A 13,385-nucleotide genomic window follows, 5' to 3' on the forward strand; every position below is an offset into this window, starting at 1 on the left:
ATTTCTGAACATTAAACTATAGACTGTTGAAAGGTGAAGAAAATTTCACGTTATCCTATATAAGATATATTACAAAGTTTCACACATTGCCATGTACTACTAAGTTATAATAAAAAAATAAAAATAAAGTTATAATAATAATAATAGGTAAGCTAATATAGGGGCACATGTTCATTTAATAATAAAGTATGTCTTCAATTGGGAGCTCTTTCAATTGCCACCCATACCAACCTTGGTTCAGAGATTGGACAACTGAGACCCCCACCAATTGCTAAAACGAAGTGTCAAAAGCGCTCGTGTGAGCGCTCAGCCCCTTCGTTTCTGTTCGGCTTTTTCCGGAAATCAATGTATCGGAGTACGGGCTCAATAGAAAGTCTATGAGCCCGTACTCCGCTACATCGGCTTTCTGGAAAAAGCCAAACAAATAAAGCGACTGAGCGCTCACGGGAGCACTTCTGACACTTCGTTTTAGCGATTGGTGTGGTCTCAGTGCTCGGACCCCAACCAATCAAATTTCCTATGACATGCCAGAAATTTGTTGAGCATTTAGTCACCCTTTAAGTTGTGATAGATCTTCTATCCATCCATATAATATATATTTATATCGATTATTATTCTTTTCTTTACATACAGTTTTATTGACCCGTGCCCTGCAAGATATTACTTATTCAGTCTTGGATAGTATTAACTGATTTGAAATTCATACATTCTACTGACGTTCTCAAATGAGTTAATCCATAAAGTAAAATGTACTGCAGATTAATGGATGCGTCATAAGAAAGACATTAGTAAAAAGGTTCTCCAAAGAGCAGCTGTAATGAAAACCTTGAAAATTAAAAAAAAAATAATAATAATAATATTTTAAACTCTGGTCAGATAGAGCCATGAAATTAACATAAAATTCTACTAAAGTTTTTCTTTTGCATACCAACGAGGTATGTTTTATCTGCAAAGATACTCCTGTATTCCTTCCATCTAAGATGGTGCATTTATCTTTTAACTAGATTCTGCATCAAGGCCTCTTATAATTCAAACTGTATTTTTCATTAAATTGTAATTCATATGATGTATATTGTTACTAAGGAAGTTAATCTGCTTGCAAAAGATGGCAGAGATTGCAGAATCTCCTGATGGCGATCCTAAATTAATTAAATGTGCTGCACATGAAAATTTTAGTTAATATAATCTATAAATATGAGTTGTGAGACTCCAGTGTATATGACCATTTGGTTTGATTTTACACGTTTTTAAATTATTATGGGGAAAGGTTAGTTATTCTGGAAGCCAAGCAAATGTTTAAGCTGTCTTAAAATATGGGGGTTGAAAATGGAAATGGCAGATGAAACCTCTACGAACATTTTAACTTGGGGCAACATATTATACTACATACATTAAAATTAGAATGTATTTCTAAGGCCCCATGCACACGACCGTAGTTTTCATCCGTAATTACAGATCTGTAATTACGGATGAAATTTCGGATCCATTCATTTCTATTGCTCACGGACACCTTTCAGAATATTTACGGATGTGTATACGTGCCGTAGAAATGATCCGCAAATTATAGAACATGTAAATACGGATGAACTACAAATGCACTATGGACCGTATTTGCGGACAGCAAATTTGCGGATGAGTTGTGGATGCCTACGGATCCCTATTTGTGGACAGTAAAAACCATTACGGTCATGTGAATGAGGCCTTACAGTGTACCTTCAGTGAAAAATAAAAACTTAAAGGTTAACTAAACATTCAACAAACTTCTATCATGTCATAGTAACATGTCAGAAGTTTAGATTGGTTGGGTTCGGGCACTGAGACCCACAACAATCTCTAAAACGAAGCAGCAGAAGCGTGTGAGTGCTGAGCAGCTTAGTTTCTGTTCGGCTTTTCCCGGAAAGCCGATGTAGCGGTCTACAGACTCATAGGCTTTCTATTGATCCTGTACACCGCTATATTGATTTCCTGAAAAATCTGAACAGAAAGCATAACCACTTCTGCCTCTTCGTTTTAGTAAATGGTGGGGGTCTCAGTGCTTGGACCCCACCAATCAAAACTTCTGTCATGTCACTATTACATGTCAGAAGCTTGTTGAACGTTTAGTTACCCTTTAACAGTGCTCTTAGATCATCATGTACAGTGCCTTTGTGGAGCCTGTCCATTCACTGCTCAGCAGTTTGTGCTGCAGATTTCTCCTTCCTAATCTACTAACAGGAAGTTATTTTTATTGTCTGCCTTGCTACTGACTTTCACTGCTCACTGGTCACTATCTCTACAAGCCTACTAGTTCACCTTACACTTACCACTCCCTCCCCACTCCCCTCTAAAACTGCAGAGACTGCTTGCTTCTATGAATGCTGATGCTGCTGTGAGCACAGGACTTTGTTAGCTAGCAAATTCCCTCTACAGACAAACATACAACTTGTAATTCCCTATTCCAAAGTGGTTCAGGCAATGAATTGCAACACAAATCTTCTAACACAATACATTCCAAACATTCAATTGATAAATATACAAAATCTACTATAAGGTGATAGGAAATTTTGTATATTTGTTTAATAATTTAATGTCTGAAATGTCAAGGGAATTGCTCAAGGACTGTATGCAGAGAGTTGTGGTCAATGATTCTTACTCTGAATGGTCCCCGGTAATAAATGGTGACCCCAGGGTTCAGTGCTGGGACCACTATTATTCAAATTATTTATTAATGATATAGAGGATGGGATTAATAGCACTATTTCTATTTTTGCAGATGACACCAAGCTATGTAGTATTGTTCAGTCTATAGAAGAAGTACATAAATTGCAAGCTGATTTGGACGCACTGAGTGTTTGGGCATCCACTTGGCAAATGAAGTTTAATGTAGATAAATGTAAAGTTCTGCACCTGGGTACCAACAACCTGCATGCATCATTTGTCCTAGGGGGAGCTACACTGGGGGAGTCACTTGTTCAGAAGGATCTGGGTGTACTTGTAGATCATAAATTAAATAACAGCATGCAATGTCAATCAGCTGCTTCAAAGGCCAGCAAGATATTGTCGTGTATTAAAAGAGGCATGGACTCGCGGGACAGGGATGTAATATTGCCACTCTACAAAGCATTAGTGAGGCCTCATCCAGAATATGTAGTTCAGTTCTGGGCTCCAGTTCATAGAAAGGATGCGCTGGAGTTGGAAAAAATACAAAGAAAAGCAACGAAGCTAATAAGGGGCATGGAGAATCTAAGGTTTGAGGAAAGATTAAAATAATGAAACCTATTTAGCCTTGAAAAGAGACGACTAAGGGGGGACATGATTAACTTATATAAATATATGAATGGCACATACAAAAAATATGGTGAAATCCTGTTCCATGTAAAATCCCCTCAAAAAACAAGAGGGCAGTCCCTCCGTCTGGAGCAAAAAAGGTTCAACCTGCAGAGGCAACAAGCCTTCTTTACTGTGAGAACTGTGAATCTATGGAATAGTCACCGCAGGAGCCGTCACAGCAGGGACAGGAGATGGCTTTAAAAAAGGCTTAGATAATTTCCTAGAACAAAAAAATATTAGCTCCTATGTGTAGAAATGTTTCCCTTCCCTTTTCCCATCCCTTGGTTGAACTTATTGGACACGTGTCTTTTTTCAACCATACAAACTACGGCCTCATGCAAACGAACATTTAAATACTGGCATAAATACGGGTCCTTTGTGACATGTATTCAACCCGTATTCCACCAGTATTTACGGACCCGTTTTCTCTGCACTAATCAGCAGCCCCTTCTCTCTATCAGTGCTGGAAAGAGAGAAGGGGCAGCCCTTTCGGGCAGAGTTTCCGCAGATATTGAAAGTAAAAGAAGTTCATACGTACCGTTGTCTTGGTGATGCGTCCCTCTTTTGACATCCAGTCCGACCTCCATGGATGACGTGGCAGTCCATGTGACCGCTGCAGCCTTTGATTGGCCTGTGATTGGCTGCAGCAGTCACATGGGATGAAACGTCATCCCGGGAGGCCGGACTGGAGGAAGAAGCAGGTAAGTTAAGTTTTAATACTATTAACTCCAGCGGTAGTCACTGTCCCGGGTGCTGAAAGAGTTACTGCCGATCAGTTAACTCTTTCAGCACCCTAGACAGTGACTATCCCTGACGGGTGCACACACGTAGCCACCCGTAATTACAGGAGCCCTATAGACTTCTATGGGCCTGCCCGTGCTGTTATTACGGCCTGAAATAGGACATGTTCCATATTTTTCAACGGCACGGGCACCTTCCCGTAAGCATACGGAGAGGTACCCATGGCCAATAGAAGTCTATGGGCCCGTAATTATGGGCCGTAACGATGTAATTACAAGTTTGTTTGTAGAGGGAACTTGCTAGCTAATGAATTTCTGTGATCACAGCAGCATCAGCACTGACTAAAACGAGCAAGTTGTGTGTTGTAATGTTGTACTGTGTGGAAGAACTAGTTTGGCATATAAATTTGATTTTAGCATTTTGGACTAGGTGAAGGTCCACTTAGTTTCTTTGGCTGGTTGTTTGTGTTTTGTGTTATATGTTCAGGTGACAATTCTTGCTGTGGGCACAAATAATTCCATTGCTTTAAATTGTTATTGTTTGTAATTCCCTATAGAGCTTTCTATCTTATTCTCTCTTTCTCTGAGTAAATGGCTGCAGTAATTCAAGTTTTATATATTTATATGAATAAAGTGTGCAGCCTGCAAGTAAATAAAGCTAATAAACAGCATGGAGCACTGATTTTTAACTCTAGATTAGAAACTTGAATGTGCACACTGAGGTACTTATCCTAAGAGGTACATAAGTGGATCTTTGTAAATGGAGCTGAGCTGTAATACCAGACACATCCCATGGACAAGAGTGGTGCTATTTCTGGGAGAAAAACAGATCCTTTTTTCTAATTTGATACAACCCCCATATATTATTTTGTGTACAATAATAACTGGAACACATTGACAATGTTCTCGAATTTCTTTTGAGTATGAAGTTCAAATATCTATTATTTTCATTTACATCAGCCAAATTTGCAAAAAAGAAGATCTGTAGCTTTAAGAATATTGTTGGGGGAGGAGACATTTAGCTCCTGACTACCCACAGCATTGGGATTTATGGACAACAAGCAACATAACTAGGGAAGGCCTTGTCTCGTACATAACATACATAAAGTAGGAGGGGTGTGGCAAGTAAAGGAGCTAAGGGAGTTGTGGCTTGGCACATATGAGAGCTGAGTGAGGAGTGGCTTGGCACATATGAGAGCTGAGTGAGGAGTGGCTTGACACATATGAGAGCTGAGTGGGGAGTGGCTTGGCACATATGAGAGCTGAGTGAGGAGTGGCTTGGCACATATGAGAGCTGAGTGGGGAGTGGCTTGGCACATATGAGAGCTGAGTGAGGAGTGGCTTGGCACATATGAGAGCTGAGTGAGGAGTGGCTTGGCACATATGAGAGCTGAGTGGGGAGAGGCTTGGCACATATGAGAGCTGAGTGAGGAGTGGCTTGGCACATATGAGAGCTGAGTGAGGAGTGGCTTGGCACATATGAGAGCTGAGTGGGGAGAGGCTTGGCACATATGAGAGCTGAGTGAGGAGTGGCTTGGCACATATGAGAGCTGAGTGGGGAGTGGCTTGGCACATATGAGAACTGAGTGGGGAGTGGCTTGGCACATATGAGAGCTGAGTGATGAGGGGCTTGGTACATATGAGAGATGAGTTAGGAATGGCTTGGCACATATGAGAGCTGAGTGAGGAATGGCTTGGCACATATGAGAGCTGAGTGAGGAGTGGCTTGGCACATAAGATAGCAGTAGAACGAATCATCCAGCACACATATCATATTAATATTGTAAGCAAATTTGCTTTAAAGAGAAGTTTGCATGTCTATTTTTGCCTGGTCATGAGTGTAAGATAACCATAAACCTCCCATGTAGCTGTATTTTAACATTTTGATTTAGTTTCCTCAAAGCTAACATATGACATTAACTTTATTTTTTCCACCAGCTTTCTCTACAGGAAAAGCATCTAAATAAATAACTAATCCTCCATTCAATGCACTTTGAGATTTCCATTACAGGTTTAAATTAATTTTGAAGAGGGATATACTTCGATTTTTTTTTTCACAGAATCATGAAACTAGATATCCAAAAAATATATATTTGAGGATGAATAGAGATGAGCTAATCTGTAAAAATTCACTGTACCTGTGTTAAAGAAACCTCCAATAATATCTCCAGTGAACGTTTGCTATGGAAGATTTGCAAAAAGAATCGATTTGTTGCAATAGGCCAATAATATGTCAGCCAAAGGCAAACCAATATAAATGTCCAGAATGTCAAATACAATCAATGTTACTTACAGTATTTCTTTTAATAAACACTCTGCTCAGAAGAGAAATTCTGCTATTGCCAAAATTTATCATTTTAGTTTCAAGGTAGATATTCATTTAAGAATTTATGTAGTTCTCCTACTGTGTGCACAGAGACCCAAGATAATACATGTATTTTATGTCAATTAGATGGACTCTAATCATAGAAAAATGTAAACCTTACTGAATAAAAAAATACTCAATAACACTAATCCTGGTGGCATGTTTAGCTTTATGATACATGGACTGTTTTAAGCATAATTGATTTATTGATTGATTTTTAAATGTCAACTATGGGAATTTTGAGAATATGACTGCGTGATGGATGTTGGATAACCCTTCGCAAACACAAATTAATGGTGGGATTCATAACTTTGGTTAAGTTCCTACCAATTGGTCAAGAAGCAAATAGACGTGATGTTCTTGGAACCCGTAGTAACCAAATCAGAATATTTTATAATAACATAAATGAAAAGTACAGATTTTGACATCTACTGTATTTGACAGGGAGCATCTGAGATGACTTACTGTGGTTATTTATGTAAGGCTAACTCCATCACATGCAATCTGAAACACTTATAAGAAGAGAATAGTATTTCTATGATATAAAGATGTCTGTCCTCTCGCTCAGAGTGTCTCAAAGCCTGTAATCAGTCAACGACTTGGCTGTTAGTACTCAAAGGATTTATAGTGCTTTATAGATTCTTCCATTACCTGAAGGCCCATAATAATTGCCACCTTAGTTTAAATACAGTTGTGTGACTTTCGAAAAGTTCCTTGAAGACAACTTGGAATTTAGTTTCTCCATTCAGTTATTGATCCACATCACTCATATTCCCAGCAGACTAATATCATAACATCAACAATGCTACAAATGTTGGACTGGCCAAGCAAAAATCTAGTTTCTTTATCGACAAATATACACTCCTCAACATTGAAACTGCAACACCAAGAAGGGCAAGCCTTAAGGTTATGCAAATCGAGGCAGTAGCAGGTGTCGCTAAGATCTGCAAATTATCAAATTTGAAAGCACCGAGCTCCAATCTGTGGCATGTGGGAGGCATGAAAGACGGATTGAAAGCAAAGTTTTTTAGACACAATAAACCTCAAAAAGCGGATCAAGTGGTGTGGGATGATTGTGTGATGCTTCCTGTTCATCGATGTGCCAGTTATCACCACTTGTCGCAAACTAAGAGGGACAGAATCCTTGAACTTAGAGACCTTGGTTTATCACTCCGGCAGATCGCTACGCGGGTTGGAAGAACAACAACGAACGGGAATGACAGCAAGAGGTGTGGAGAGGCGAACCTCTGAAAAGACAGACCATCTGATTGGAAGAATGGTGCATAGTGATCCATTCTGTACTGTAAGTCAAATTTGACGCTACATCCCAATCCTAGGGCAGCAACCAGTGTCGATACAGCCCATCAGAAGGCGTTTGCACGACATTGGGCTATGAACGTCCAGCTACAGGTGTTACATTGACCATACGCCACCACTCTCAAAGGCGCACAGCAAAACGGCAATGGAGGCTGGAATGGAGGTCTAGCCTCTTAAGTGATGAGTCCAACTTTTGTCTCGGACGCAATGATAGCTGGAGATTGGTATGGAGAGCAGGTGGGCAACGCCATGAAGAGTTCTTCACAAGGGAAAGTAACAGCGGACCCACTCACAGGATTATGGTGTGGGGTGGCATAATGTGCGGTAGCTGGGCCCATCTAGTCTTTATTTCAGGTACACTAACAGCTCAGCATTACATTGATTTGGTCGTGGAATCAGTGGTACAGCCATTTCTCCAAAGTGTCCCAGAAGCTACTTTTCAATAGGACAACACCAGGCCGAATGTTGCTCGTGCTACTGTGAGCAGCCTGTGTGGCCTGAATATGCTACCATGGCCTGCAGCGTCTACAGACTTGTCTCCCATCAAGCACATCTGGGACATCATTGGTGGAAATAGCAAAGGGAGCTGCCAGGAGCCAATCGCGATGATTTGTATGCCCAAATGCATTCAGCGTGGCATAACATTCCTCAGACAATTATTAATAACCTCATTGATAGCATGCCAAGGTGTGTAAGCGCGCGTATTTCTGCACGTGGGGCTCATACTCGATACTGAATAAATCAAGATGTTTGGAATATTTTGTTTCCATTTTTTATCGTTTGCATATCATTAACACGTCTATCGATCCTGTGCTTTTCACAATTCCAAAACTTTTCCTTCTGGGTGTTGCTATTTCAGTGTTGAGGAGTGTATCTTGATCTGGCATTGAGTCTTTGAGTAATGCTAATTCAACATCTGCCACTCATAAAACTTGCCCAGTTACTAAGTAAGTTAATAAGACATCTGTAAATGCAGGTTTTATCACATGTGGCTTGTGCCTTCAGCTATATAAAGGTTATCAATTGCAGGGGCTTATATCTTAGTGTCTAAATGTGGGGATATGAAGATTTTCTCTTTAAATTTTTCTCACTGGTTGAAAAAATATGAGTGTATTTAAAAATTGTGATCCTATCCTGTGGCATGGATTAGGAATGCAAATTTTATTCCAAAGAGTTTTGAAAAAATATCCCAATTGAAATAAATAGGAATTTTTAATATGGTCAAAAATGGACAAGAACTTTATTAAAGCTGGCCATAGATATGAGATGTTATTGGAGGGATCCATTGATGATCTTATGTCTTCGGTGACTGGCAGACCAGACTATCCCACCAGGATGGCACAAGGGCTGGGTGCTTGGGGGGAGCACCAACAAGCAGGGCCAAGGTATTTAGAGATGTTAGGGTAGAAAGTTAAATGTTTGCCCTAGGTGAAGAATGCTTAACAACGACTCTGCATATCACGATGTCTGTCTTTGGGGAAAACAGGGATTGGACCAGATTAGATGTTAACCAGTCCAATCCTAGTGTTTCACCTAAGATAAGTGGAGACAGAGGATTTTGTTGACCATAAAAATGGGCTTTAATGGGAATGTTGAGGGGGAAATTGGTGGAAATGATGGCTAAAGAATCATTCAGCCGACGGTTATCTCCTGTCTTTGGCCAAAGGTTTTACCTTTCATGTATTTGATTACCTCTTATGTGAATGCCATTTTCAATTAATTTCTGGGAAGTGGGGTAGATCTTGGGGGTGCAAATGTTGCAATTACACCCAGGCCCTGGTGGGTGAATTGGGCCATAGGTTCTTCATTCACTAAAGAAGACAGCAGGCATGTGATGGGTGTAAAGCACTGGAACTGTTGTATGAGTGTTTTTGTTTTAATATATTGTTTTCGGAATCAATTTGCCCCTGGCAGTGAATAGAAGTCAAGCTGTTGTGTAGGATCTCATAGTGTGAGGATGGAGGTAGCAGGGATATTCCCTAAGGCTCTAGGCATGCTAAAGAAATACCATTCACTGATGACAACACGATGTATTGGATATTAAGATAAGGAAATTAATCTCTTACTTCAATAAGAACTTGTATTTTTCCAGTAGCTCTCGATGACATGTAGTACCAGAACCTTAGAAGACAATTCCACCCCGACTCCTTCCACTTGGAGCTTTTTAGATGAGCTTTTTCACCACGAAGTCCAACATAAGACGTCTCAAGGTACAGAAAGTGACCTATTGTATGGAACAAATGGAGCATAAAGAATGGTTTTATCAAGCCTCATGGTTGACTATGTAAACATTTAGAGCTCATGCACTTGGATGTATTATGGCTCCATACAAGAGTTGTACAGGGTCGTAATAGGGCAACCATAGAAGTCCTATTGTATTTCCATATTCCTCTGATATCATAGGAAGGCACATGGTGTTTTCGTTTCTGTTGGGTCTAGTATTACTCCAGCAGAAAAAGAAATCGTGCCATAGTTCATGGGATACCATTATTATAGAAGTACTCTCCCTTACATATCTACGTAATATGATGTCATACGGAGGTACCACACTGAGTACATAATATAAAGATTTGTGCATGACACCTTAAAAGGATTTCGTGCCACAAAGATTTGAAAGATTAAATTCTACAAACTTTGTGAAGGGCTAGGAAACATACTGTATATCGGGTATGGAGGAAAGGGGTTTTATATTTCGTAATGGAATCATATCTTTACAGATGCGGCTAAGCAGTGAAATATCCTACCACATTAGGTACTAATGGCAAAATTAACTGCTCTTGTAAGATCATAAAGGATAAGACATTTGTATTTTTTTCAACTTATATTAGATGAAGAAGAGAGGAGTTTGTAATTTAACCTAATGTGAAGCTCTAGCACAATGGCGGAGAGTTATTAATAATGGTATACTCGGTGCTGGAAGACTGGAGAGAACTAGAAGAAAGCCTATGCAGTCAATCTAACCTGCCATATTATTACTCCATTTTCTTGGCGTTATGAGATTACGCATTATACGGATAGCTCATTTTATAGAAAACATATCAATTGGGAGTTAGGGTTAAAATTAACCTGTTGAGAAAAAGGTTTTAGCTCCATATTTTATCTTCCACCATTTTTCTCTCCTTTACAGGTTGATACATGAGTCCAAGTGGAGGCATCCATTTGTGGCTGCATAAATATCAATTCATTGACAACCTGAAACTCATGAATATAAATCAGACCTTATAAATATTAGTGCTTCAAAGGTTCCTGACATACTTGATAAGTCAATAAAATGAATCCCTCTCCTGTGTGTAGGTGGTAGGTCGACATTAATGATAGCAGGTCTACACAAGGTTAATACATGGGAAGCATTAACCTGATTCCATCTCTTCTACTCTTGAATGCCAATTACTCTCAATTACCGTAATTTGTAGAGAGTGACATGAAAGGAATACGTATGTCTTTGTACTTTATAATACAAGAATATATATATTCAATGATACATTTTAGAAGTGATCAGCTTGGGTGACATGGTCTTGTGTTCCTTTGTACATGTCTTTGGTTTTTCACTTGATTATAGTCATGCCAACCATCAGTGTGTTGATTTATGGACTAGTCTCATCAATGTCATTAAAATATAACATTATCGAAAGTTCTCATTTTATAAAATGGCAACGGATGGAAATGGAAACGTTCACTAACGCATTTTAGCTACAACCAATTATGTTGATATTGATACTCGTCTACTAGGAAAATAATATTTGGTCATCATTCATCATTATCTTCATGCAAAAGTTATCTAGTATAGAAGTGAATAAAAGTCTCATGAAGACAGCCCCTGTCCGCTTGCTCGAATAGTACATATGGACGTTATTGAGGGGGATCAGGACTCCAGTCTATGAGCCAGAACGAAGAGCCGCTCTGTAAGAGCCTATATAAAAAGAGTTACCTTCATGAGACAACCCCTTTAAGATCTGTGATGGACGTATTACCCATTTTCTTACATATGATATGTTTATCACCTCAATTTAGTCTAGTTTTCTGTTATCCCATATAGATAAAGCCTAGTTCTGTTTTCAATCTTAATTTATTTTTACAAAAACGTGGTTTATGTCACTGGTATCATAATGACAAAACTATTGGTCTATTGTCAGTGCCGGTTATTGTTAGTGATCTCCACTTTAATTTATATCCAGTTCCTCAGGAAACGATCCTTTCCGGGATGACCATTCCCCCATGGTGGTCCATTGTGTTTTCAGAGTATAGGATCGCTCCTAATCCATGCACAATACAAGATAGGGAAAGACCTGCAGATTCCAAACCAGGATTTTCACTTATTTCTTAATGAATTTTATTTGTGAACATTTCGGCAAGGGACCTATTTAAACTAAGAAAATATTTTGAAAGTAACCGCATGCTCTAAATATATAGAAAATAGTTATCTAGACCATATAAATGTAATAAACATATGCTTTAAATAATGCTAAGTCTGCTTGCCCCCTCCTTCCCCTTAGTTCAGTGAGCTGAGCTGAAGATCAGTGAAATCTGAGACAGATTAGTTGCTAGGAATGTGCTGCTTGACAACCCATTTTAAAAGATTGTGGTTGGTAGGCAGTTTGGCCCTAGCAACAACACTGTCAGATATGATTTAGCTGCCAAGAATGTACAAAATTATTTTATTAATATTAATGGTATCCAGTGGAATAATCAGGAGAGAGGGAAGGAAAGACTAACTACGAGCCAGGGCCTTGAAATTAAATCTAACTTAATATACAGCATCACAAAAACAAAATTGTTTTGATTTCTGCATTACTAATTAATGCTGACTAATATCTACACTGATCTAACTCTAAGCCAGGAATATACCTAATACATCGTCCAAAATCCTTTTCTTCCCCCTACATATCCCTACATGTGCCTCTTTAAAATGTATGTAGTACGTAACCATCTTACCATCTTCATTTCCAAGTGTGTGGTCCATGGGAGGTCTCAGAGACTTCGATGAATATGCTCCCAAAATCCAGTTAAAATTGTCAGCCATTGAGTTTTTCCACCCACACATGCCATTTTCAAACGTGCATGACATGCCGCATTGTATTTCATCTGTGTTATCCCCACAGTCATCCACAAAATCGCACAACTTTTCTGGTGTGTAACATTTTTTATTTTGACATTCCAAAAATCCTGCTGGGCAATTACCTATAAAAAAATAATTTAGGGTTAGACACCTATTATACTATAATGTATCTAATCAACTATTATGATCCAAATAGGCTTATCTTACTATTAGTGGAGAACAAGCCCATTGGTGTTTATCATCCCTGCTATTCAGATGTTTACTTGATATTGTAACTTTGGAGTTTGGGTAGTGCTGTGGCACAAAGCAAGGGCAGTTGCAAGATTTTTAAATTCTTGGTGCGCACGATGGTGCCGGCAAAATTATTTTCGAATGTGTACTTTGTTCAGCCATAACATTAAAACCACTGACAGGTGAAGCGAATAACATTGATTACAGTATGTCGTTATAATGGCGTCTGTCAAGGGGTGGGATATATTAGACAGCAGGTGAGCAATTAGTTCTTGAAGTTGATGTTTTAGAAGCAGGAAAAATGGGAACGTGTAAGGATCTGAGTTACTGTGACAAGAGCCAAATTGTGATGACTAGATGACTGGGT

At 39.1% G+C, this 13,385-nt stretch overlaps 1 protein-coding gene across 1 annotated transcript in view; it reads right to left on the bottom strand.

Annotated features, from left to right (window-relative positions):
* Positions 1-13,385, bottom strand: part of MALRD1 (MAM and LDL receptor class A domain containing 1) — a 274,434-nt gene that overhangs the window by 111,637 nt on the left and 149,412 nt on the right. Inside the window, exons 27-28 of the mRNA XM_075828272.1 lie at positions 12,664-12,909; positions 9,798-9,955 (exon numbers count right to left, since the gene is read on the bottom strand). Coding sequence (XP_075684387.1) covers positions 9,798-9,955; positions 12,664-12,909 — 404 coding nt within the window. The remainder of the gene's footprint in view (positions 1-9,797; positions 9,956-12,663; positions 12,910-13,385) is intronic.

This window comes from Rhinoderma darwinii, chromosome 5, assembly GCF_050947455.1.
Source record: "Rhinoderma darwinii isolate aRhiDar2 chromosome 5, aRhiDar2.hap1, whole genome shotgun sequence".
Classification (NCBI taxonomy): domain Eukaryota; kingdom Metazoa; phylum Chordata; class Amphibia; order Anura; family Rhinodermatidae; genus Rhinoderma; species Rhinoderma darwinii.